The 24,764-nt window shown below is 34.2% G+C and overlaps 2 protein-coding genes across 3 annotated transcripts; both read right to left on the bottom strand.

Annotated features, from left to right (window-relative positions):
- Positions 1-9,666: 9,666 nt before the first annotated feature.
- Positions 9,667-10,368, bottom strand: LOC115959374. The gene is made up of 2 exons (XM_031077736.1): positions 10,083-10,368; positions 9,667-9,984 (listed from the first exon to the last, which is right to left on the bottom strand). Exons 1-2 carry the CDS (start codon positions 10,224-10,226, stop codon positions 9,757-9,759), a joined length of 372 nt encoding a protein of 123 aa, XP_030933596.1. The 5' UTR covers positions 10,227-10,368; the 3' UTR covers positions 9,667-9,756.
- Positions 10,369-20,708: 10,340 nt separating this feature from the next.
- Positions 20,709-23,590, bottom strand: LOC115960468 (pentatricopeptide repeat-containing protein At1g77405). 2 transcript variants are annotated; one of them, XM_031079396.1, is made up of 3 exons: positions 23,439-23,590; positions 22,625-23,056; positions 20,709-22,351 (listed from the first exon to the last, which is right to left on the bottom strand). In XM_031079396.1, exon 3 carries the CDS (start codon positions 22,338-22,340, stop codon positions 20,997-20,999), a length of 1,344 nt encoding a protein of 447 aa, XP_030935256.1. In that variant the 5' UTR covers positions 22,341-22,351; positions 22,625-23,056; positions 23,439-23,590; the 3' UTR covers positions 20,709-20,996. The 2 variants fall into 2 exon arrangements, with proteins under 2 accessions (XP_030935256.1, XP_030935255.1); XM_031079395.1 differs by having other exon boundaries at positions 20,709-23,056.
- Positions 23,591-24,764: the final 1,174 nt, after the last annotated feature.

The raw sequence follows: 24,764 nt of genomic DNA, 5'->3' as shown, positions 1-24,764 counted from the left end.
CTCTCTCTCTCTCTCTCTCTCTCTCTCTCTCTCAGTTTCTTAGATATCAAGTGGGTGGGTTGGGAATTAATTTTTCTCTTCAGGCATGGGGGAGAGCACGATGTCGTTCCCCTCAAATTTAGTTTCTATTTTTTTTTTAATTAACATTTTTCTAAAATTAAGAAAGAAATAAAAATAAAAATTAACTAAAGTCCAAAACGGCGTCATTTTGGTAAGTTGACAGCAACAACTAACTAAATACTAACGGATGACTCAATTAGAAATGAATGAAAGTTAGAGGATTGATGAAAAAACCCAAACTTAGAGGACTAAAATGAAATATTGTGAAACTTAGAGGATGAATTTTGCATTTTACCTTTTTTTTTTTTTCTTCTTTCCCTAAATAGGAATTGATGGTAAACCAAAAAATTGGACTATCTCTAGTTCGTCCATCGTATCATTCAAGACTAGAAAGGTCATCCATCTTATATATTAAATGTTCAGAATTGCAAAAGATTTAATCCGAGTGCCTCCGAAGAAGGTTATCTAAGTGCAAGAACGTCATCCAAGTGCAAGAAGGTCATCTAGCATGGAGTCACCTGGATGACCGCCCAACACTTAGAAATTTTAAGAGTAAATCTCTATCCAAAAGCTTATAATTTGGACCACGTTCTACAATTCTGAAGTGGGAGTGAAATCTTTATTCATCGCTCTAACTTCCTCCTAAGTTCTTAACTTCCAATAGTAGTTGTAGAAGTTAAGTCTAAACATTCTAACTTCCACCCACGTTGGGGAAGTTACTAAACAAGTAACCACTCCAAAACTCACTATAAAAGGACTCAGCCATATCAAATTAAGGTAAGTTTTCACCACTTATAGAGTTGAAATTCCTGAATTTGAGAGAGAAAACTAACTTAAGCATCGGAGGGTTCTTGGCTAGTTCATCCTAGTCACCTTCGATCTTATGCTTCTTTCTTTTTAGGCCTTCCAAGCAACCTCAAGTCCATTGAAGCCCAGAGCATTCAACCTACTGATTTTCCATGTATCATCAGGAATCAATCATAGCACTTGTCAATTTAGTTTAGAGACAAGTGATTTAAATATTCACTACCAAATGTTTCTTTATTTACTGAAACAAAGAAAATTTCTAGATGTCTTCTATTGTGTATATTGTATACAATTTTATTGTGATTGCACATATACTAGTAGAGAATAATTCATTAAATAAATTTTAAAGTGCTTGATTAAACTCCTCTAGCTCTAAAAGGACGGGTGCAAATTCTTTTATGTCAAACTACTGATTTTCACAAAAACTTAAATTCTTAAGAAATTGTGAATTACCATCGCACACCCTTGGTACGATGATCACTGCACAAGTATAAGTGCTTATATGGTGTGAAGGGTAAGGGCTAGAGTTCGAGTCTCCAGAAGAGAGTTTCACACACATATACACTTAGATTATGTTAGAATAAAATTTATATCTTGCATTAAAAAAATATATATGAATTTAATAATCATTTAATTATTATTCTAATATTCTCCCCCACATCGGTTCAAATTTCCTCCTTAATAAATGAAACTTAATTAACATGTTATATTTTTGAATGGGAGGTAGAAAGTTAATGAGAATAGATTCCCCCATTCCCTCCTAGTTTTAGTTAAATTTGGAGGGAATGAGAGGATAGTCTCCCATAAGTTAGTAAAAGTACTAATAATTGTTCCAAATGTATAAATTGTTAAATTAGCAGTAAAAGTACTACTAATTTATTCATAATTCTAACATTTTCCAATGCCAAAAAATTTTATTTTATGCATGAATAGAAGGGATGAACTTTGATGTTTAGTCAATGAAAGCCATGTTGGCTCTCATGAAACAAAAGGAATGTTACAATGAGTCAAAAATATAAAGAGTCTGTAGCCATTTTCACCAATGGCAAAATACATAGCGTAAGATCCAAACAAAGGCCTCCTTTTTTATGTAGAAAATTCAAGTGAAAAGGAGGGAAATTTTGGGTAGCCATTGTTAATAATACGAAAAAAGATAAAATATGCATTCTTTTTAGTTTCCTTTTTTTTTTTTTTCTAGGAAATGTAACAATAAGAATAAGGTAACAATGCTTATCTCCAAGCCAATTCCGAGTGAAGGGTTTGCCATATTACTTTTAATCATTAAGTTGAACAATACTAGGTTATTGTTTAGATCCTGCTTCGTATAGGGTATCATATATTGAAATGTGAAGTTTAAAAATCAATTCATTTGAAGGAGTTTTAATATATATATATATATATATATATATTTTTTTTTTTTAATTCAATAATTGGGAGAGAGGGTATGTAAACCCAAAAGCCTAGATATCTCTATTGGGAAACATCAAAAGGTTTCAGCTTTAGCTACAAAGCTCTTGGCAATGAGCTTTAACTTTTAATATTTGATATAAACTTCTATTTTTATCACCGTATTCTAACTTCTAAGCAGCTTTGAATATTTTATAAAATCTAATAAAATGTGGATTAATTAAGTTATTGCACATTTGACCTACTAATAAAACTAAGTAAATACTTTTTTATTTTATAATTCATACAACTTACAACAAGGGATTGAGAATTTGAACTCTTAATGTTTTCTTTGGAAATATCAAAAGATACCAATAAGTTGAGCTATAAGTCTACAAGGCTCTTAACATTAAAAAATTTTAAATAACAAAATCTAACATATAATCTACGCGTTGACATATGAAAATTTGAAAGGCCTTATCGTAAAAAAAATTATCATGTCTTCATCGTCTTGTCATTTCATATTTTAAAGTTTGCCCCTTCTATTTTATTTTTATTTTTTAAGTGAGTATTTTTTATATGAAAATATTAGAAAAAAAAATATCTTGTGTTAAATTATTATATGTTTTAGCCAATTGAACTCTAGTTTATCATATTCAAATCCCATTTATTTTGAACACGGAACACTCTTTTGGCATTACTTAGATAGAAGAACCCCAAAAAAATTGGAATAATCAGTCATTGATTGTTTATACTTTAAACCCTCCATGTCATATACATTCCATACCTTTAATGGTGGGCTCAATGGTCTTGATTTGAGTTATATAGAATTCTTAATGGTGACACAGCAAGTGCCTCCGAAATGCTTGTGCCTCAAAGAGACAGACATGCAGCTAACACATGCTTAATTTTGTCCAATTTTATAGTGTTGAATTATGTAAGCAACAAAATTAATCATATAGTTTATGAATGAAAATTCCTAAACAAAGTTTAGGATAAGATTGACACGAAGGAACATATAATAGATTTATGAGCAGTTATGGTGTCAATTAGCCATCCCAGGAAGTACGGATATAGACATCAGCACGATAAGGAACATATAATAGATTTATGAGCAGTTATGGTGTAGTATAAGTTGACTGAAGAAAAGCATGATAAGGAACGTATAATAGATTTATGAGCAGCTATGGTGTCAATTAGCCATTCCAGGAAGTACAGACATTTTTCTCAAAGTACAGACATCAGCACAAGTTGACTAAAGAAAAGCATGATAATCCACAGCAGATGTTGCAAAAAAAAATGTCATTTTGCCACACCAAAGATCTACTTTATTATTTTGCCACATCATTTTACAACATCTCATTTATCAGATATTTTATCATTCAATTCTATACATTAAAATAAAATTTACTACACATTAAAATAATATATCTAACACAATAAATAACAACCACAACACTGCTGTTGCCGCCGCCGCCACCACCACCACCACTGCGACAGCCACAATCCATTGCAAAACAAAAAACAAAAAGCAAAACCACCACCACAACCACCGTCATCAACAACCCACCACAAAACCCATTAAAAACAAAGCAACACCCACTAGCACAGCAACTCAAACCCGAAAACACAGTAACTCAAAGTCTCAAACCCAAAAAACACTCTGATCAAGATCTCACCTCACCTCAACCCACGATCAAGATCTTGATCAACTCAACGTTGATGCCCACTAGCACTCCAATCAACTCAAACCCAAAAAACACTCTGATCAACTCAAACCCACTAGCACCGGCAACCCACAATCAAGATCTCCCCTCACCTCAACGTCGATGCCCACGATCAAGATCTCAACGTCGATGCCCACGATTGTGATGAACACTCTGATCTCACCTCAACGTCGATGCCCACGTCGATTCCGATCGGCGATGACGATGACAATGCCCGGAGAGATCGGCGATGACGATGCAAAATGCAACCGGTGAGAGATCGGCGATGACAGATCAAGATCAACAATTTATAAGAGAGAGGGAATCGGTGAGAGAGAACAGAGGTGAGAGAGAAGAAAAAAGAATAAACTGAAGAGAGAGGAGAGAGAAAAGAGAATAAAAAAATATTAATCAGTTATACCATTTCCGTCCTTACAGTGGTAAATATGCAATGGTACTGTTCATATGTTGCAAAAATATTATGCCATTTTACCACATCAAAAGCCTACTTTATTATTTTACCACATCATTTTATAACATCTCATTTATCAGATGTTCTATATTTTTACCACTTCATTTGAATACTATATTTTAATTCTTATTTTATCCTTCCTTTATTATTTGCTCCAACGGTAACATTTCCATTCTCTTTCAAATTTCAACGGTAACATTTCAAACAAAACTCTTAATTCTTTTTTTTTTTTTTTGGTAGAAACCGGCCAGCCTGCCTGGGCTTCAAACAAAACTATTAAATTTTTTTTTTTTTTAAGAAACCGGCCAACCTGCTTGGGCTTCAAACAATACTCTTCAATCTTTTTTTTTTTTTCTTTAAGAATCGGCCAGCCTGCCTGGGCTTCAAACAATATTGTTAATTTTTTTTTTTTTTTTAAGAAACCGGCCAGCCTACTGGGCTTGAAACAATACTCTTAATTCTTTTTTTTTTTTTTAGAAACCAGCCAGCCTGGACTTTATTGAGAGAACCTCAATGGGCATCAAATGAAACTAGAGGTGCAATGTCAGCTGGGATTTAATCCAGCCACACCTACTGCCCTGTACAAAGTTTGGCCAATTGTGAGCATCAGCCACAGTATTACATGCATAACAAAATTCTGAAAACTGAAAATACTCTTAATTCAACTATCATATTTTTAACTCAAATACTTAGAACCTGTCATATCCAATAACTCAAATAACTCAGAACCTGTCATATCCAATAACTCAAACAACTCATATCCAATAACATTTTAACTCAAATACTTAGAACCTGTCATATCCAATAACTCAAATAACTCATATCTAATAACATTAACTCACACAAATAACTTACACAAATAACTCATATCCAATAACATTAACTCACACAAAACCCATTGAATTAAACATAATTGAGCTTGTCACTTCCTTGATGACAAATAGTACTTAAATTTAACACAACAAAACAATTGGCTAATACTAAACTTAACATAACAAAACAACATAGCCAATGAGTTTTAATGGTAGCTTCATAAAAACAAAATGAAACAAATAAACCAAATCAAAAGTTTTAATGGCAACTCCATAAAGAAAATGAGACAAATAAACAAAACCAAAAGTTTTCATAACTCTCCTTGTAATTGCCATAAATGCTCAACGAGATTCATTTGGAGTTGAGAATGAGCTTCTCGATCCCTAATGCATTGATGAACTTGAATGAATTCCGTAAATTCATTTGTTGGCTCACGTGACATTGGTGTACATGAAATCTCATCAATTTGTTCATAATCTAAGTCCACTGCTTCAGCTTCATCTCACTCATCTTCAATAATCATGTTATGAAGAATTATGCACTCCACGTACAATAGCAAATCGTGCTTGAAGCACTCCAAATGCACGCTCTACATCCTTCCTATATGCCTCCTGAGCTTTTGCAAATAATTTTCTTTTTGCTAATAGTGGCCTTGGGATTGTCTTCACAAATGTTGACTATTGTGGATATATGCCATCGGCAAGATAATATCTCATTGTGTAATCATCACCATTAATTGAGTAATTAACTGCAGGAGCACGTCCTTGTGCAAGTTCAGAAAATACATGAGACCGCTCCAACACGTTAATATCATTGTTTGATCCAGGTAACCCAAAAAATGAGTGCCATATCCAAAGATCATATGAAGCCACTGCTTCCAAAATAATACTTGGCTCACGAATATGACCACAATACATCCCTTTCCATGCAGTTGGACAATTTTTCCATTTCCAATGCATGCAATCAATACTTCCCAACATGCCTGGAAATCCACGGTTTTGGCCATGGGCTAACAATCTAGCGATGTCTTCATTGTTTGGTGACCTCAAGTATTCCTCTGAAAAAATAGCAACCACTGCTGCAACAAATTTTTTTCAAACTAGTTATTGCAGTGGTTTCTGCTATTCTCACATATTCATCCATAAAATCAGCCGCTACTCCATAAGCAAGCATCCTAAGTGCAGCGGTCATCTTTTGAAGGGGAGATAGACCAAGCTTTTTGGCAGCATTTCTTTTTTGGGTAAAGTAAGGTTCATGAGCTTCTACCCTAGATAAGATTCGGAGAAAAAGAGAACGTCTCATTCGAAATCTCCTTCGAAATAAGTTGGGAGGATATACAGGTTCTTCGGCAAAGTAGTCATCATAAAGCCTTCTATGGCCTGCCAAATGATTACGTTCGATATACCGACGATGCTTACGTTGTGGTGTCGAACCCGTGAGAAGTTTTATAATTCTCTCATCTTCATCTGAGTCATCATCAAGCAATTTACGAAAAAAAGAACGACCCATGGAGATAAACTATAAGAAAACATTAGAAAGCAATTATCAATAGAGATGCCATATATTTTGTAGGAATGTAAACAAAACAAGTCAGTATTAAAATTTTAGGAATATTCATTTAAATTTATTTCGAACATAAGTTGAGTTCAAATCATTAACAAATTCAATTATATGTTAAACGTTGGTTTATTTTCTTATCAAACAAGCTCAACTAGTAAAACTTGTTCATGAGCAACTAGTAAAACTTTTTCTTTTGCCATATATAGTAAACACCATCACTAAAGATAGAAATCCCATTTAAAGATGCCAGGAAGTCCTTGGCCATTTAAATCATTTTCTTCGTAGAAGACCATAAAGTAATAAGCTAAAAATTAAGCAAGCATCTCAACGCAGCTATAGAATTAAATGGAAAACCAAACATAAAACACTTACTAGCTCTCTTTACTGATAAAACCTTATCTTGATGTAACTAATAATAACTTTTCTTATTGTACTTTATAGCAACTTAGTGGTATTTTACTGTATGGCACAATTCTACCAATCAAGCAATAGGTACCAGATACTCTAAAAGTGACATATGCAGCCAATGATATTTTCCCTAAGCGTTGAAATGTGTAAGCATTACATTTTATCAGCTTAGTTGCACACTTTCACAATGCTCTATATTGCTTACTTTTGACTATCAAGAAAAGGAAAGAAAACAATTTTGTGTTCAAGGAGAATACACCAAAAAGAACCCAAAAAAGAAAAAGAAAAAGAGGACCTCTATTACATAAAAATCTGTGCACTTCTCATTCAAACTCGCACAAATTATTTCAGAGACATAGAGTATATTTCCAAAATTATAGTTGTTTAGAAAACTAGCCCCCATATAGATTTGATTCATTTTATCTTTGGACTATTGTTTTGTAGAGACCTATAGTAGCTCAACTAGTGGGGAGTTCAGAAAGTGAGGTTATCTAACATTAGCTCATGAAATTTCTCTCTTATAGTATATGTGAGTTCTACATATATAAATCCACAATGCTATGAGAGGTTATCTAACATTAGCAACATGTTGCAAAAAACTACTCATAACACAGGTCACCAACTTCCCTTTTCATCAAGCCCATGTCCAAAACAACGTCCCAAATCCTTTTAATAATAAAAATATTAAAAAAAAAAAAAAACATGCACAACACAATAGGTCAAATCTGGTAGCCAAATCTAATCTCAATATGAAAGCTTGAACCTGGTATGTCTATCACAGCACATCAGTTTCACTCACTCCTAACCTCCCTAGACATTGAATCCTAGTTTTCAAAGTTGTTCTAGGGATATGATTCATAATCAATGGCCATTAGAACAACTACCAGAAACACACTCTCCAATCCCTCAAACTAACATAATTTATTTTCAAAATGTACATATTTCTGCTCTAACATACAATCCAAAATATCACTAGAGAGGTAATATTAATAAGAGGCAGCTCTCCAGAGCTCCAATCATAAATAAACAAACATCAAGTCTAGACATTATCACACAAAGAACAACAAATCTAGATAGAATTATGTATAAGAACAAGCTTTGATACAAAAACTGATGTAGCACCACTTCAACAAGAGAAGAAAATAAAACAAACTCAGGAATCAACACCTAGGCTTGCTTGGAGTCAACACCAAGTAAGAGAGAACAAAACCTGTGACTTGTCACCTAGAGTTAACTGAAATCAGCATTTAGAAGAAAATTCCAATAGAAATTTTATTACTAAAGTTAGCAAACAGTAAGACAATACGGAACTCCAGGTTCTTTAAATCAAGTCCTAGATTTTTTTTTTTTAATAGGTTTAAATAGAGTACAGACTTATTATCTTAGTAAGATTCCCTTATTTAGGTCCATTCCAGGCATTACAGTCCAAATCCAGTACATAAAATGGTCAAACCTATTTATAATTAAAAAAAAAAAAAAATTAAGGACTAGTCTGTCACGTGGGCTGTAGTTCAAACCTAATTCTTTATTCTTTCTTTATCAAGCAACTAGGTAGAAAGTATTTTCAATTCCACATGGGATGGGGTCCAATTTGGTGTTCTTCTGGAAAACTCTAAAAGGCATGCTGACAGTAACATCCATTCTTTTATTAGTTTTGTTTAGCAATATGAAACACAAATGTTTTTTTTGGTAAAACATTATCATACTTCTAATTTTATTTTTCCTTCTTTTTGTGTTCTCAAACAGAACCATGAACCATGAACCATGAACAGGTTGTGTTGAATCGAGTGGTTACTTTTTTTTTTCTTTTCTTTTCTTTTTTAGGTTTTCTTTCAGATTTTCAGGTGAAAATCTGAAAATCTAATTAGGGGAAAAAGGGAGATTTACCACTGCTTAGTTTTTAGAAGTTAAAAATAAATAAATAAAACTGAATCAATCTCATATTCTTTTACGACCTTTTGCAACTTACCAATTGACAATCCAAAAAACCATAAACTAATAATAATAAGTCAATAGTAGAAATTCCATGGAAAATACTCAAACCATAACAAAATGGAAAATACATAACATTTTATATAAGCTAAAATGTTAGGATTACTTACATGGCAGTGGCCTACTAGAATTTACAACAAAATTACATAATAAAAGAGTCAAGACCTTTTGGTAAGATCACAAAATACATATCAAGGCCTAAAGTCAGCTACAACCAAAAAATGCCACAAAATACATATCACGGCCTAGAATTAGTTACTACCAAAATAAGGTTGGAACAAGATATCACCAACATCATCAACCCAACGAATGACTTGATCTTTGTTTTGCAAGGATTTCCTTTTTGAGTCCATCATAAAAAGCTTTTTGGTCTTCATTCATGCCACTTGTGTCTAGCATCATAATTCTTTCATTCTCTTTCAACTCTTGCAAGCGAACCTTTTTCGCTTTGATACGTATTCTCTCTTTTTCGGCTACACAACCTTCTTCAAGAACTTTCATTTTCTTTTTCAAATATTGCGTTGCAATATCTTTCCCATCATCTTTTCTTTTTCAATTAGCCTTTTCAGCTTTTCTACCTATTGGCCTCTCGAAATCCATAATGCCATCAACCCCCACTCCTTGATCTATTAAATCTGGAGTTTGAGGCATTTCTTTTCTTGAATCTCCCCTAGGCATAGTAGATGCCCACTTTGGATAATCCTTCAAGATTAGCCAACAATGTTCAAATTGAAAAACGGAACCGTGAATTTCTTTAAACAATTCCTTTGCTTTCTCAATCTAAAAAAAATTAAATAAATATAATATAATTAGTTTCTTCAAACAATTCATTTGTGTTGTAAACCTAAAAAAATTAAAGACCATTGCAAAATTTATACCTTGTCATGAGCCGTGGTTCCACTTTCATTCTTTGCTTCAATTTTAGCTAAGGACCCAACAAATTTAACTGTTTCCCTATTAATTGTTCCCCATCGGGTTGTTAGGGATGCAACACTACGTGTAGAATCAGTCTTTTGGTCCATAAAGTATTTGGCAACTTTACCATAAAATGTTGTTTTATGTTGCTCATTACCATACACAGGATCAACACTGGTATTGAGCCATGCTGCTACAAGCAGCTTATCTTCCTCAACACTGAAGTTGACACCACGTGCTTGTTTTTTCTTAGAAGTGGCAGCTTCATCATTCACTGGAGAATCTTCGACTAACAGGGCACTACTTTCAGATACATCGAAAATTTCATCCTCAAGATTAATATTCCCCCGTACGAGATCAATGAATGATGAATAATTCCTTGAGTCCATGCTCTAAATAGATATGGAGACTGCTTGTTCTGGTTTGTTAATTACAACAAAATATATCATTACTAAACTTTGTCAATGTATCTCTCTAGCAAATTTGCCAAACTCAAAATGTGAGCCCCCATCAAACAGATGCACATGAAGTAATAAGAAATAATTCCCACAACATGGACTCAAAATGTATCTCAAAAAATTCTTTTGCCTAAACATGAAGTAATTCCCACAACATATAATAAGAAATTCTTGTTTTGACTTGTCCTGGCCAGAGCAACAGAGAAGATTGTCGGATAGAGTAATTCCCACAGCCTAATATTTTCATTTGTTTTGTTTTGTTTTTAAGAATAAGTAGACTATATTAAGGTTAAAGACAAGAGCAACAGAGAAGATTGTCGGATAGATTAATTTAGGCAGATTCATAACACAGCAAACAGCACATATGAACAGAATATAGAGAGAATCAAAACTAGACATTGAAATACCGAGAGAATCACAGAGAAGATGGATGAAATACCTGTACGGTGAGCTATTCCTGTCGTGATTCTCGTGCACAGATTTCACCAGGGCCTCTTTCACGAAACCGGAAGTCCACTCACAAAGTTGTTGCGCCAAGAATTGATTCAAAGAGCAGACCCACAACCAAACCCACAATCAGAAATCGCAACCAAAACGGAGACAAAAACAACCAGAGGACGCCGATAGAACAGCGAACCAAAAGGGGAAAAAAAAACCAGACCCACAACCCAAAGGCCTACGCCCACGCCGATCACAATCGGAAAATAAAATCAGACCCACAACCAGACCCACAATCGGAAATCACGATCCATAGTACCTGCAGCCCCACCGACTTCATATTCATCATTTTTGAAAGCAGGGGGAGGGGATCTCTTTTCTGCAACGGAAAAAAACGGAGCAGCTTTTACTCAGCACAACCTAACGATGCATCGCTTGGTGGACGAGTCGTTGGAATCAAGCTCTGTTTTGGCTCCGTTTTGGCTCCGTTGGAATCAACCTTTTGGCTCCGTTTCGCTTTTGAGTCGTTTTTCATCAAGCTCCAGCTGGACTGAAAGTTCCTTCAAGATCAATGTGCGGCTGGAATCTTCGGCGGAAGCACAAACATCCCTTTCAGATTTGCGAGCAATCACAACCAAAACGGAGACTCAGAACCAGACCGACGCCGGTAGAACAGAGGACAGAGCGAACCAAAAGGGGAAAAAACAAACCGGATTTATGTGGTTATATCAGTGATGGTAGAAACGAAACTGATGGTGAGCTGAAGGAGATGGAGCAACGGGGAAGAGGGAAGAAGAAAAAGAATGGGAGAGTGGAGATGGAGATGGAGGCGGTGAGCTGAAGGAGAAATGAAAGAGAAATGAGAAATGAGGGTTGAAAGAGAAATAAAAAATAATAAACCAATATACCACAGCCGGTCCGTACAGTTGTATATTTGTGATTTTATTGTAGCACGTTGTAAAAAATTTAACATATACAACATCTGATAATTGGGCTTAAAATGGGTTTGGTGTGCTAAATGTGCCAAAAATTTAGCATTTGGCACATTTAGCACATCTGCTGTGGGTGCTCTAAAGAGGGGTTTTGGTGTTTGGTGTGGCAAATGTGCCAAATATTTGACATTTGGCACATTAACCACATCTAGTGTGGATGCTAAGATATCTTATATATTAATGATTTTCTAGTTTTTACTTCTACATCAAAATAATAAGCTTTGGTTTTAAAGGGAAATAATTTTGACAAATTAACCCATACTTTTTGGTTTTTGCTAATGAAGAGAAATTGAGATATTTAAATTGGTTGTCAAACTTATCTTCTCATTGGATTGTTAATAGAAATGAGTTTTATGACAGCGATGAAATAATTCATAAAATATTTAGACTTGAACTAAAATGGACTTATAATTGTAATAAAAGGAACACAACTTGCTGAGTTACTTTTAGTTAGCTTGGGTTAATTTAGTTTATTAGGAGAGTTAGTTATCTTTGTCGTTGCTTGCTAGACATATATTCACGCACATGCACTCATGCACGTGCACACACACACGCTGTGTAATATTATATACACACATGCACCACCTTCTAATAAAAAAAATAATAATAATCTTGCTTAAAGGACCCTTAGCCTCTCATTTCTTGGCTTGCCTTTAATTTTATAGAATTAAGAAATAAAACAATTTCCCTTAATAAAGGTTTTAGCAACATAAAACCCCAAAAATGTAATAAATAAATAAATAACAAAAAAATTAAACAATTCTTAAAAAAAAATAAATTATGTTTAAATGTGTTTTAAGAGGAGGATCACAAGCTATAGCCTAACTAACCATTTCAACCCCAAAAAAAAAAAAAAAAAAAAAAAAAAAAAAAAAAAAATCATTTTTAGACACAATTAGACTAATTAAATTTTCGAGAGACCAAATTTAAAATATTCATTTAAATATAATTATTGTAAAAATAATAATTTTGGGAGAGAAAAGAGGGGTGGAGTTAGGGCCAGGGACTATCTTCCTTTGGTTTCAACGTGAGTTCGTCTCTAACCTCAGCAAGGGATGCGTTGTCAACTTTATCCAATTTTTTTTGGTTTATGCAGAAAATCGTTTCTTGTCATTTTGGTTTCCTTCCCTTGTTTATGTTGTGGATGGGTTCGTATTTGGTTTTTTTTTTCTTATTGGTAATCTACACATGCACCCGATAAAATCCAAGACCTTACCCCATCCAATAGCGAAGTTAGGATCTGACTAGAATGGGGGCAAAAATTACATTTGACATTACATTTATGCATGTGCAAGCAAATATATATATATATATATATATATATATATAGCATTTGAGATCAATTTGCAAAATAACAATTCATTCGTGTGTATATTAAGGGAAAAATTGGCTTTTGCCCCTTTCAAAAAAACAATCCATCATTTTGCCCTCTTTCCCAAATTAATTAGGAAAATGCCCCTCTTTTGAAACTCGATTTTCTCAAAATCAAATTAACCCCTATAGTGACGTTTTTAAGGATCCTATAGTGACCTTTTTAAGGATTCTATAGTGACGTTTTAAGACCTATAGTGGCGTTTTGTAATTCGATTTCCATGAAGTCGAGTTATAGGTAAAAAAAAGAAAAAAAATTCCATGTAACTTGACTTCATGGAGATCGGATTACAAAACACCACTATAGGTCCTTAAAATGTCACTATAGGCTCCTTAAAACACCACTATAGGGCTCCAAAATTTTTTTTTTTTATAACTCGATTTTGAGAAAACTGAGTTTCAAAAGAGGGGTATTTCCCTAATTATTTTGGGAAATGGGACAAAATGCTAGATTTTTTTTTTAAAAAAAAAAGGGGCATTTGCCCATTTTCTCTGTATATTAAGCAATATTTGAATGCAAGAAAATTCAAAATAAAATAACATATTCATTATATTATTTATCTATTAGGGGTTTATTTACATAAAAAATCATTTTGAAATTGTAATTATAAAATGTTATATTATGAGGGTTTTGGTTTTGGTTTAAAAAACCGTCCTATTTATTAACCATTTATTTATATAATTTTTAAATGCATTTATTGTATTATATAATATAATAGAAGAAATATTAATAGATTTTTTTGGGTGGGGCAGGACAAGTGCCCCCCCCCCCCCCCTCCTCTCAACCCCCCTAGCTTCGTCCTTGCCTCCATCCCATTATTATGGGAGAAGGAAGTGTTAATAGATTATCCTCATACATATGCATAGACATACTTAAAAGATATACATTAAAATGCATAGTATAATTCTCATATATATAATTTAAATATTATGGATAGTCATTCTTTTTTTTTTTTACTTTTTAAAGAGTCTTGTAAAAATATTAGGATAAATTCCACAAACCACCCCTGATGTTTGTGATAATACCAACTAAGTCCATAACATTTTAAAACCTACCAATTTCATCCTAAAAAGACAATTTTCTCCCTAAACTTAAAAGAAACCTAAACGCCGTTACTTTTTTTTATTTCCTCTCCCCCTCTCTTCTCTAAGTTTCTCTATCTCAAAACCCTCTCTCTCCACAACGCCAAGGCCGTGAAGGACCTCTGATCCTGCATGGACGCCGACATGTCCCTCGCTCTCAAGAAGACAAGCTGATCAAAGTCAAGCTCAAGGCACTGTGGATCGGACCAGGACCTCCGTGGTGAACAGGCTGAGGAAGAAGCTGAAGGATTCAATTGAGAGTTTCAATAATCTCCGGCAATAGATCTCGTCGGATTATCGGGAGATCGTACAACGCTAGTGCTTCACTGTCACTGGCAAAAATCCCAACGACAAAGCCACTGACCTTCTTATTTCCAGAGGACACCTTTTGTTTTAGAAACTTTTCAAATTTTCTGTTGAGATTTTTAGGAGATTTCATTGGGAATTTTCAAAGGGATTTATGTGTTGTTTGGCTTGGATTTTTTCTTGTTTTTCTTGGATTTTTGTTAGGATTTTTAGGAGATTTCATTGGGAATTTTCAAAGGGATTTATGTGGGTTGTTTGGCTTGGATTTTTGCTGTTTTTTTTTTTTTTTGGGGGGGGGGGGGGTTCTATTGGTTTTGAAAGAGATTTTTATTGGTGGTGTTGTTGATGCCAGTGACCAAATCATGGGCTTCACCATGGCTAAGGTTCCATTACAGATAAAGTTCTGAGATGGAGAACTCAGAGAAGAGAGGGGGAGAGGAAATAAAAAAAAGTAACAACGTTTATTTTTTTTTTTAAGTTCAAGGACAAAATTGTCTTTTTGGATGAAATTTGTAGGTTTTAAAATGTTTTGGATTTAGTTGGATATTATCACAAACCTCAGGGGTGGTTTGTGGAATTTACCCAAAATAGTATTAGGTAGAAAATGTAAATTGTCCATTTTTTAAATTTTTTTACTGTTCATTAATTATAAACTCTTTGGTTTTTGTACACAATCACTCACTTGGATGGATATTTATGATGTGCTCTCACATTTGAATCTAAAATTAAAAAATAAAATTCTCTCTAAAAATAAATAATTTAAAACACATGACGCAAAATTTAACTTTAATTGTAAAATCCAATTGAATTTTCTCTAAGTTTTGCCTCTATATATAAATTGGTAAGCTATTCAATAGGTCTTGAATACATAATAACCTCACCTTCCATCTCATTGTTGTTGGAGAAAGAAGTATTGATTGAATAATAATTGATTTACAGGTGTTTATCTGCATATTAACCTACATTTGCATACAAGTATACAATTCTTATTACCAAAATCTTTAACTTAATGGGAATTTCCAACTCAGGAAATTTTAAGTATACACACTTTATTACAACTTGAACATACGTTAATTAGTGATTGGATTACATTTTTCATCAAGTATCAAATACCCGTCGTGTGGTGGTGTGGTTTCATGTGTAAGTGATAATCCAATCATAAGTTGATGTGTACAAATTGTGGTAAAATATGTGGTCCTAGACTAATTCTTGAATAATGCTCTATACATAACAAAAATTGACAACTTATTTTTCTCACTTGTTGAGTTGGCAAACTTTCACTGATTTAATATCAGCTCACCACTGACATCACTTCTTAAACTACCATTGACAATTTGTCACATTAGAAGACGTCAAATTCTTTTTGTCACTTTCTCGTAATTATTTCCAACTCGCCATGAACAACTCAAAGTTGATCAAACCTTTTAAAACCCTATTCGCCTAACCCTAGCAGACCACAAAGAAATCGAAGATTGCTGCTTCGTTAGTTTTTGGTATATATGTCTTATCCGGGCCCTGGAAACAAGTATTTGGGCCCGTCATCAACCTTGGAGAGAAAGGGAACCAAACGACAACTTACGAAATTACTTCAATACTTGTAGCCCACAGCATTATGTCAATAGTGCATTGGGCTACTCAGTACTCATGGACTATTTGCTTATTTTGTGGTTGTCACTTTTCAATCCAAGTAAACTCTTGCCTACACCAAAATTATAAAATAAAAAATAAATCAATTAAGAAGACTATTTTTGTTGAAGTAGTTTACAATTCAAATTGGGCCTTCAAATGACCCAAAGAATAAAAGCAAAAAAAAATATAAATTATATGTTTGTTATATTTTTTTTTTTTTTTAAGTGATAAATCACTTGACATTTACAATAAAATTATTAATGGGAGTGAGTTTTTAAAAGAAGAGATATATAGGCAGGTGGAGTACTTCTTAGGTACTTTTGAAATACTGTGAATGATACTCCTTCCTCTTACATTCATGGTGGGTTCCACTCATTAAATTCATAATAGAATGAATATGAGAGGATAGAGTACAATTTCACTATACTCCGAAAGTACTTAAGAATTATCCAAACATAAAAAGAAAAAAAAAAATGAGAAACATGAAAGGAAGAAATAGAGGGTCCCAACATTTTTCAATTAGCGTTTAGTCAAATCATGTAGGTGTCCTCATTTTCAATATGTTTACAACAATGTCACTCAAAATTATTACTCAAAAATTAAAATTTTATTTGAATGTGTTCTCAAAATACATTATTTAAACACCCTAAATTGAAAACTATGACTCAATCACTCTTAAGTCTTAATCAAATACCCTTACCAAATAGCTTTTCTTTCTTTTTTTGCCCACAAAATTTTTAATGTTTAAACACTGAAAATTTGTTATTTAAAATCACATACCAAACGCCCCTAATCTCTTACATTTGTAATTTTCCTATATAAAGGACTCGTAGTTTTCTTCCTTCTTTCCCCCATATTCTGGACAACATGCAGCGCCAGTAGTGGGCTTGTTCCTGGCCAAATTTCCCAAAGATTGCATGTTAGTGATTTCTTGACTCCCATCTCTCACTATTATCACACTACAAGCCAACTTACATCTCTCGAAAATTACTCCATAACTTCAAATTACTTGTTTCAAGAGAATGCCAATGACAATTCTTCAAATAGTCTAAACCACCCCCATCTTTTTTCTTTTCTTTTTTCCTTCTCAATAATTAAGAATTTATAAGTGTCCAAGCTAACTTGGATGTTCTTGGTGGACTCGAGGCTTACATCTTAAAACCTTCAACTACTCATCTCTTTCTTCTTAATAACCTAGCTAAATCATCCCATCTAAACATATTCAAGAGAATTGGCTTTAATAAAAAATAAATAAATAAATAAATAAATAACTATGTTGGTTTGGAGAGGACAACTTCAGTCTACCCTTCTGGTGTACGTTACTATTCATAATGATACTTGAGCTGGGGCAAACTACACTCTTACAGGAAGAACTCAAGAACATATAGGGGTGTCAAATTGGTGGGTTTGGGGTGGGTATAATTGGGTTGGGTATATAAAACTCATTCACCCATTTAACTAATTGTTTCTAACCCAAACTCAACACAACTCAATTATAATGGGCAAACCCCAACCCGCCCAATTATCAAATTACCAAAATGCCCATAAACACAGTAACAGCTCAACCACAGGAAAATAAAGGAATAAGATAAGAAACTAAAAGTGGTCCACCGTTTGGTTGCTGAGAAAAAAAGAAAACAAAAATAAAAGAAGACAACCTCTATTCTGCATTTGGTTGCCGATAAAATGATAGAGAAAATGGGAAGAGAATTTTAAAAATGAGAAATCCAGATCTCTCATTATTCAAATGCCAGCAAAACACCAACATTAAAATTAAGCAAACATCATTTTCCTTCCATTACCTCCACTTTCTCGGCAACCAAACAGAGGACAATGATGGCCAGTAATTACAAATGCCACGCACGGATCAGACAAACACGCGCCCACACAGAAAGCGAGAGAAATCGAAAGCATTTCATCAAAGAGAGAGATCCAAAGAGAAAGACACAGACATGGTTTCGCTCAAGCTCTAGAAGAGGCTCTGTGTTTCTTATTCTCTGTTCATTTTTTGTTTTATATGGTTTTGATCTTGGATGCTATTCTATGATATGATGTGATTGATTTGATTTTATTGTGTTTACTCTCTTCCAACTTGTTTGGTTGCTGAGAAACAGTCGGAAAATATTAGAAATGGAATGGCTTCGTTACCCTTTTTATGGGTTTCTTTCTTGGGTTGATCTTTTTTTTTTATTTTTTTAAATATTGGGAAGGGCTGGTTTTAATTTGGTTATATTTTTTTTGGGGTTAAATGGGGTTCAATTTTAGTTAACTCAATAATCATTGGGTCTAATTTGGTTGATGCCCATTTAACCCAACTAATAATTGGGTGGGTTTGGGTTCAATTAAAGCGGGTGGGTTTGGGTGAGCAAATGGGTTTGGGCTTAGTTTGCTACCCCTAGGAACATATGGCATACTCAACATCTAGAACGACCACTAACTAGTGCCAAAAAGAAGAGGAGAGAAGGATGGGGGGACTAGGACTTCCATAAGTGATATTGTTATCTTGAGCCCGTTTGGATAAGAATTCTTGTGGAAGAAACTGCGTGATAATGAACTAAACGTAAAAAAGGGAAATTGTTTGGTAGAGCAATTTGAGCTGAATTGTGTTTACAAATCACACCATCCACAGTTAAAAAAAAAAAACAAAAACAAAAAACCAAAAAAAAAAAAAAGACAAAAACAAAAACAAAAAACAAAAAAAACAAAAACAAAAACAAACAAAAAAACAAATTTCAGAATTTTTGCAATTCGCGTGATTCAATCAACAAAATACCGATTATCGATCACGCTTTTTTATCAAAAAATCCGTTTTGCCCCCAAAATGCTAGTATATATTCCAGCTCTATGTTCTCTCTCAACAATCCTTCTTCACCAATTTCCCACATATCACCTCTGGCTTTGGTCCTCTGCTTCAATATTTGCTGCTCTTTGTTGCTGGGTCTGAGTGGCAAAAATTGAAGTAGAGGAGCAGAGGACCAAACCAAAGGTGATATGTGGGAAATTGGTTGTGTAGAAATGAAACTTGTATATTTGTTTTACTAATCCTTTGTGCTATTTTGTTTTGGTTACCAATATTGAGATTTGTATAATTTTAAAATTATTGAACAAGTACTAATTTGTTTAGCTGAGCTCATTCTTAATATGAGTAGTGAATTCAAAATAATTCATATACATGTTTTCTTTATAAAAATAAATAAATAAATAAAAATTCATGTGAAAATATGAGTCAACCTGACCTGACTTGAAACCCGATTGACCCAACTCATTTCTAACCTGCTTAAAATAACCTGTTTTTGACACCGCAACCCAATTGACCCAGCCTACTTCTTTACTTTCTTTTATCTATAGGCTCTCTGTGTAATCCAGCTATTGATGGAAATGATAAGAATGGATTTAAAACAAGAGAAAAGACAAGAGAATCAATGAACAGAAATTTTCCTTTTTTTCTGATTACTGAATCCATGCACAGAAACATACTTGAGTAGTTTTTACGACCAAAGCTTGCAGGGAGTGGATCCACATTTCAAGGATGTCCATAGACGTCTTGAAGCAACCATAAATGCACATATTTTATAAGAGACAGTTGTGCCTGATGCTCACTAAATTAAAGCTCTTTTAGGTGTTGGAGTCTATATAAACAACCCTGTAAATTGGCTAGTTTACAAGAGCACCTAATCTGCAGATAAACTGAAAGGAATATTCTTGATATTATTGAGTTTGTGTCACCAAGAAAAAATGCAACATGCCAAAATCTGAAGAACAAAAGAAATAAATAAGGGCGTTTAAGCACTTCCAACTTCACAAAAACTTCCCTTTGGCAGCACTCATCTAGGAAGGGCTCCTGGCTACCTTGTCTCCGGAAGGCAGAACAAACTTGGTCCTGATATGACATAAGTCCACAGAGGGACAAGAAATGGGCTCCTTCTCTACCACTTCCTACTAAATGTAGAATTCATGGTCAGACAAGTGAAATCACAAATTCTCTACACTGCAAAGACTGTTCCAATCTCTTACAACAGACACTCTTTAATAACAATCGACACACATTCTCATCATGCATACACCAGCATTAGATAAGCCAAGTGCCACCACCCTAGAATGAAAATAGTGTCCTATCATCTAACATTGGGCATGAACATCTAAAAACCCACTAAACCATTTTGTAATCCAATGACAATACTTACCCAAAATGGAACAACAGTAATGCAAATACGATAAGTATCATGTTAGATTATGTGGGAATCATGACAATGCTATCTTTTCATTTTCATTTTCATTTGTCAAATAGTGAGAATATGTTAAGTTGACAAAATTGTGGAATGGACAGAACACTATATAAGGCAATATATCATGAACTCAAAATACAGGGAATTGATAGGCGTCAGTGAAAACTAAAAATAATATGCCTAAAATTTGATGTAGGTAGACAATATAAAAATTTGAGTAAACAGAAAGTTACAATCCAGACCAAACAAAAATATAGAAAACAAATATAATGTAACTATACGAATTCTCAACAGAAAAATGCCCAAATGCCCACAAAAGTTCTTCTTGTTCTACAAAAATCTTTACACAGGACCATAACCATTTCTCCTCCATGTCATACTTCAACCACACTAAGATATCCTTTGCGGGTCATAATTGGCTTTACCTTCATTACTTGCATATATCTCTTTTCTATACCTTCGTTTATTCTCTTATGCAGTTCTTCATCAAGCAAGTTGGTCTTCTCCCCAGAGTTCAAAGTATCACAGACTAATTTATAAGTATATTCTCTAGGTATCGAACCTCCATCAACCAACTCAACAAGAAAATTCCGGGCCTCCAAAACCCTTCCTGCTTCACAGAGAGCATGTATAATTGGGGTATATGAACTTGAAGTAGGCATTCCATGATTCCTTTCTTGCATCTTCCTTAGCATCTCAACAGCCTTATCAATTTCATTTACTGCACTATAGTATCTAATAAAAGAATTATAAGTAACCTGGTTGGGAATACAACCCCTTTCATTCATATCTTGAAACAACTCCAAAGCCCTCTCAATCCGGTAAGTTTTGCAACAACCATTAATCAAAGAATTGTACGTCACAACATCAGGAACAAATCCCTTGAAAAGCATAATCCGAAACAAATGGTTTGCTTCCCACATCCTTTTCCTAATGGCCTTCCTACACCCAGTTTGCAAGCTATACTTACAATAAGAACTAATCAATATTGTGTACGTATATGTATCAGGTGGGCATCTAAAACCCGGCAATTCCATCTGCTCCAACAAAAACCTTGCCTTCTTGAAGTTCCCTACTCTACAAAGAGCATAAATAATCGTGTTATATGCATAAACATCCGGTTTACAATGTAACTGCTTCATCCTATAAAATGCAGCCAATGCTTCATTGACCAACCCTTCCTCTCCTAGAACTTTTATCAAACAGGTAACAGTAGCGGTGGTCACAAGCCCACCATTCCCTCTCCTTGACATTTCATTCAAAAATTCCCAAAGAGCTTTCAATCTATTCCCTTTGGCCAACACACAGGCCATCTCTTTACAAGTAATCTCGTTGTGGGCAAACCCAAAATGGTTCTCAACCCAGTAGTAGAACTCCATTGCTTTGTCCAATCCTAAGCTGACCTTCTGGGGGTCTCTGTGAGCAGCAGGGCCAAGAACAAGAACATTGTTGTGTTGTTTATAGGATTCTTCTTTGAGTTTACGTTGTTTCAAAGGTGCACGGTGTCGGAAACCTGTTTGGCGACCAATGGAGCGAGGGGATTGGAAGAGGAACCTCGGTATAGACCTTAGGACTTGGGAAACTGATTCCACGGTCCATGGTTGAGTGGTGGTTGAGGCAGCGAGCTGGGCATCAAAGGGTCGGTTTTTGATAATAGCAGCTACTACTTGGTTTACTACAGAATTGCGGTTCTGACATAGTGGCCTTGACGTGAACATGTTTTGAGGCCCTTAACAAATAAGACAAGGAAAACTCTCGAGATGAATCAAATCAAAGAAATCAATAAGGTTAGAGTTACAACAAACAATATAGTGAATAATAAAGTAGTGTCACAGAAGTATTAATAACCTGTCATGAAACTTGCTGTGAAAAATGTTGTTACTAGAGATGTTTACAACAAATGACTTACATAATAAAAAATAAAAATTCATTAATTGTCAAAAGTTGTGGAAAACGTTGCATACATGGTAACGGGTGTGGAACATAGTTGACAACAATGTACCTGTAAGGACGACACTGTGACACAGACTGTTTACTGCTATTGAGGACACTGCAGCAGGTGAGTGAATCAAGTGGAGAGAACCTTGGAATTAATGCGACCGGGAATCAGTCTCTATGGCTGGGGGTGAAGTGGGCACTGGGCACAGCTTCCTCAATGAGTAAAGCTGTTCATTTGGAAGGTGTACAGTACAAGGGTGCTTTACCAACTCCACTGAGTCATTTTCGCAAACATGTTTTGGGTCCGGCTCCCCTCCCGTTTGGAATCCTCAGGTTTTCTCTTTTTTGTCTATATGAGTGACACGTGGCTGATAACACATCCAAAGGTTAAAAACCACCCACGTCAACTACAGTTTTTCTCTCAATTTTTTGGGTCTTTCTTTCCGACTCTCTGTCTGCCTCTTTCTAGATATCTCTCCAACATTATCACCGGCATCTGAAAATCAAACGCGTCAAGATCAGAACTTGAGTAAAAGTGAATTCTGAATGCTAAGAGAAAACCCAAGATTTTTTTTTTTTTTTTTTTTTTGACAAAACCCAAGTTTGCTTTATTTTCAATCTCAATATACAACTGAACTTGAGAAAAGCAAAGCGTGGAGGAATAAAAATCTATTAAAGTATTTGACGTTGAATAGATTGAGCCATTCAGTGATAACGTGTTGGGTCTTCAATAGCCCAAATCAACAAGAAATATACAGTAAATTATGCAGTCAAACAATTGATCAAAACAATAGGAAAAAAAATGATAAAACAAAATTAAAGAAATTTAAATCAAGAATGGAGATAGAACAGAAAATGGAGATAGAATGGAGCCGGACCCGTTTTATTACGCCTGCAGGCTGCAACCACCGAGCCATTCACTACGCCCCGTTTTACTAGTGAAGCTGTAGATCATGTTTTATTTTGGTTTATATGTAATTTGGGTGTGGGAGCTCTGCTCAGTGCTCAGTATGGTTTTAGACTTCTTAAATTGTTTATGTCAAGGAAGAATAGTTGCTAGGCTTATAGCCTTTAGGCTTGAAAAACTTATGGGTTTGGGCTAGGACTGGAAACGGGCTGCATATGGTCCTAGACACTAGCCCAAATTATTGCCCCTTTTATTCATGCATAATGCCTTTTAACTCTTTGTAAACTTTGTAGTCCAAAAAAAAAAAACTCTAAAAGTAAAGAGTTTTTTTTTTTTTTTTTTAATGACATAGGAGAACTTCACTCATATTAGTTGCACGTTACAGAGTATACTGTACAATGATTTTCACTTTTAATTAAATTTTTACAAACAACTAACCCCACTTGCCAGAACCAGTTATCGGGTAATTCATGAGCTTTTCACCCTTAACGAGCTAAGCAATTTACCATCAGACTTACAAAAACTTACAATCCATTTTAGAGGTTGATAAAGGTTTTTTTTTTTCCCCTTTAAGATAATTTGATAATTGAGAGACTTGAACCTTAAATGTTGTCATTGAAAACACTAGAAAGTATCAGTTGAACTACAAAGCTTCTGGCTGTGAAGGATTAGAATTGAATAGAATGAGCATTTTTTTTTAAGAAATGAAGAGGAATAAAGTATTCATCTTTATTGTTTGAACATTTTAAAATAAATAAAAGTGATCCTATTTTAGAGTAACATAAGAAGATATATATCCTTTTATAACATAGTATTTACTACTATGGAAAACTACCCTGTGAAAAAGCAAATCATGTTAAGCCTGGAAAATAATCAACTATTCTTAACTAACCTAATCCTAAAGATTCACGAGTCGGCTTCAAAAAAAGAAAATTCACGAGTCAAATTAAATCATAGCATATATGAAAATAATCAAATTGAGCAAACTAAGCAATTTAATCAAAACATGACTTTGACCTTTGTGGGAATAGATACATATGCAAAGCTATAAGTATGCGTACGCCTAATTTATTTTCCAAATTTTTCTACACAATTAATGAATCTTTGGTATGATATTTCATGCATGCATGATTATTTCTTGTAGAAAAAATAACTGAACTCTAACCATGCCAATTCATGAAATACTAGAAAAAAAAATCATTTAGGACAAAGATGGAACAATATATATATATATATATATATATATATAGAGAGAGAGAGAGAGAGAGAGAGAGAGATCACAGAGTACCAGCCCCTC

This window comes from Quercus lobata, chromosome 9, assembly GCF_001633185.2.
Source record: "Quercus lobata isolate SW786 chromosome 9, ValleyOak3.0 Primary Assembly, whole genome shotgun sequence".
Classification (NCBI taxonomy): domain Eukaryota; kingdom Viridiplantae; phylum Streptophyta; class Magnoliopsida; order Fagales; family Fagaceae; genus Quercus; species Quercus lobata.
This window is presented reverse-complemented; position numbering and strand designations above follow the sequence as displayed.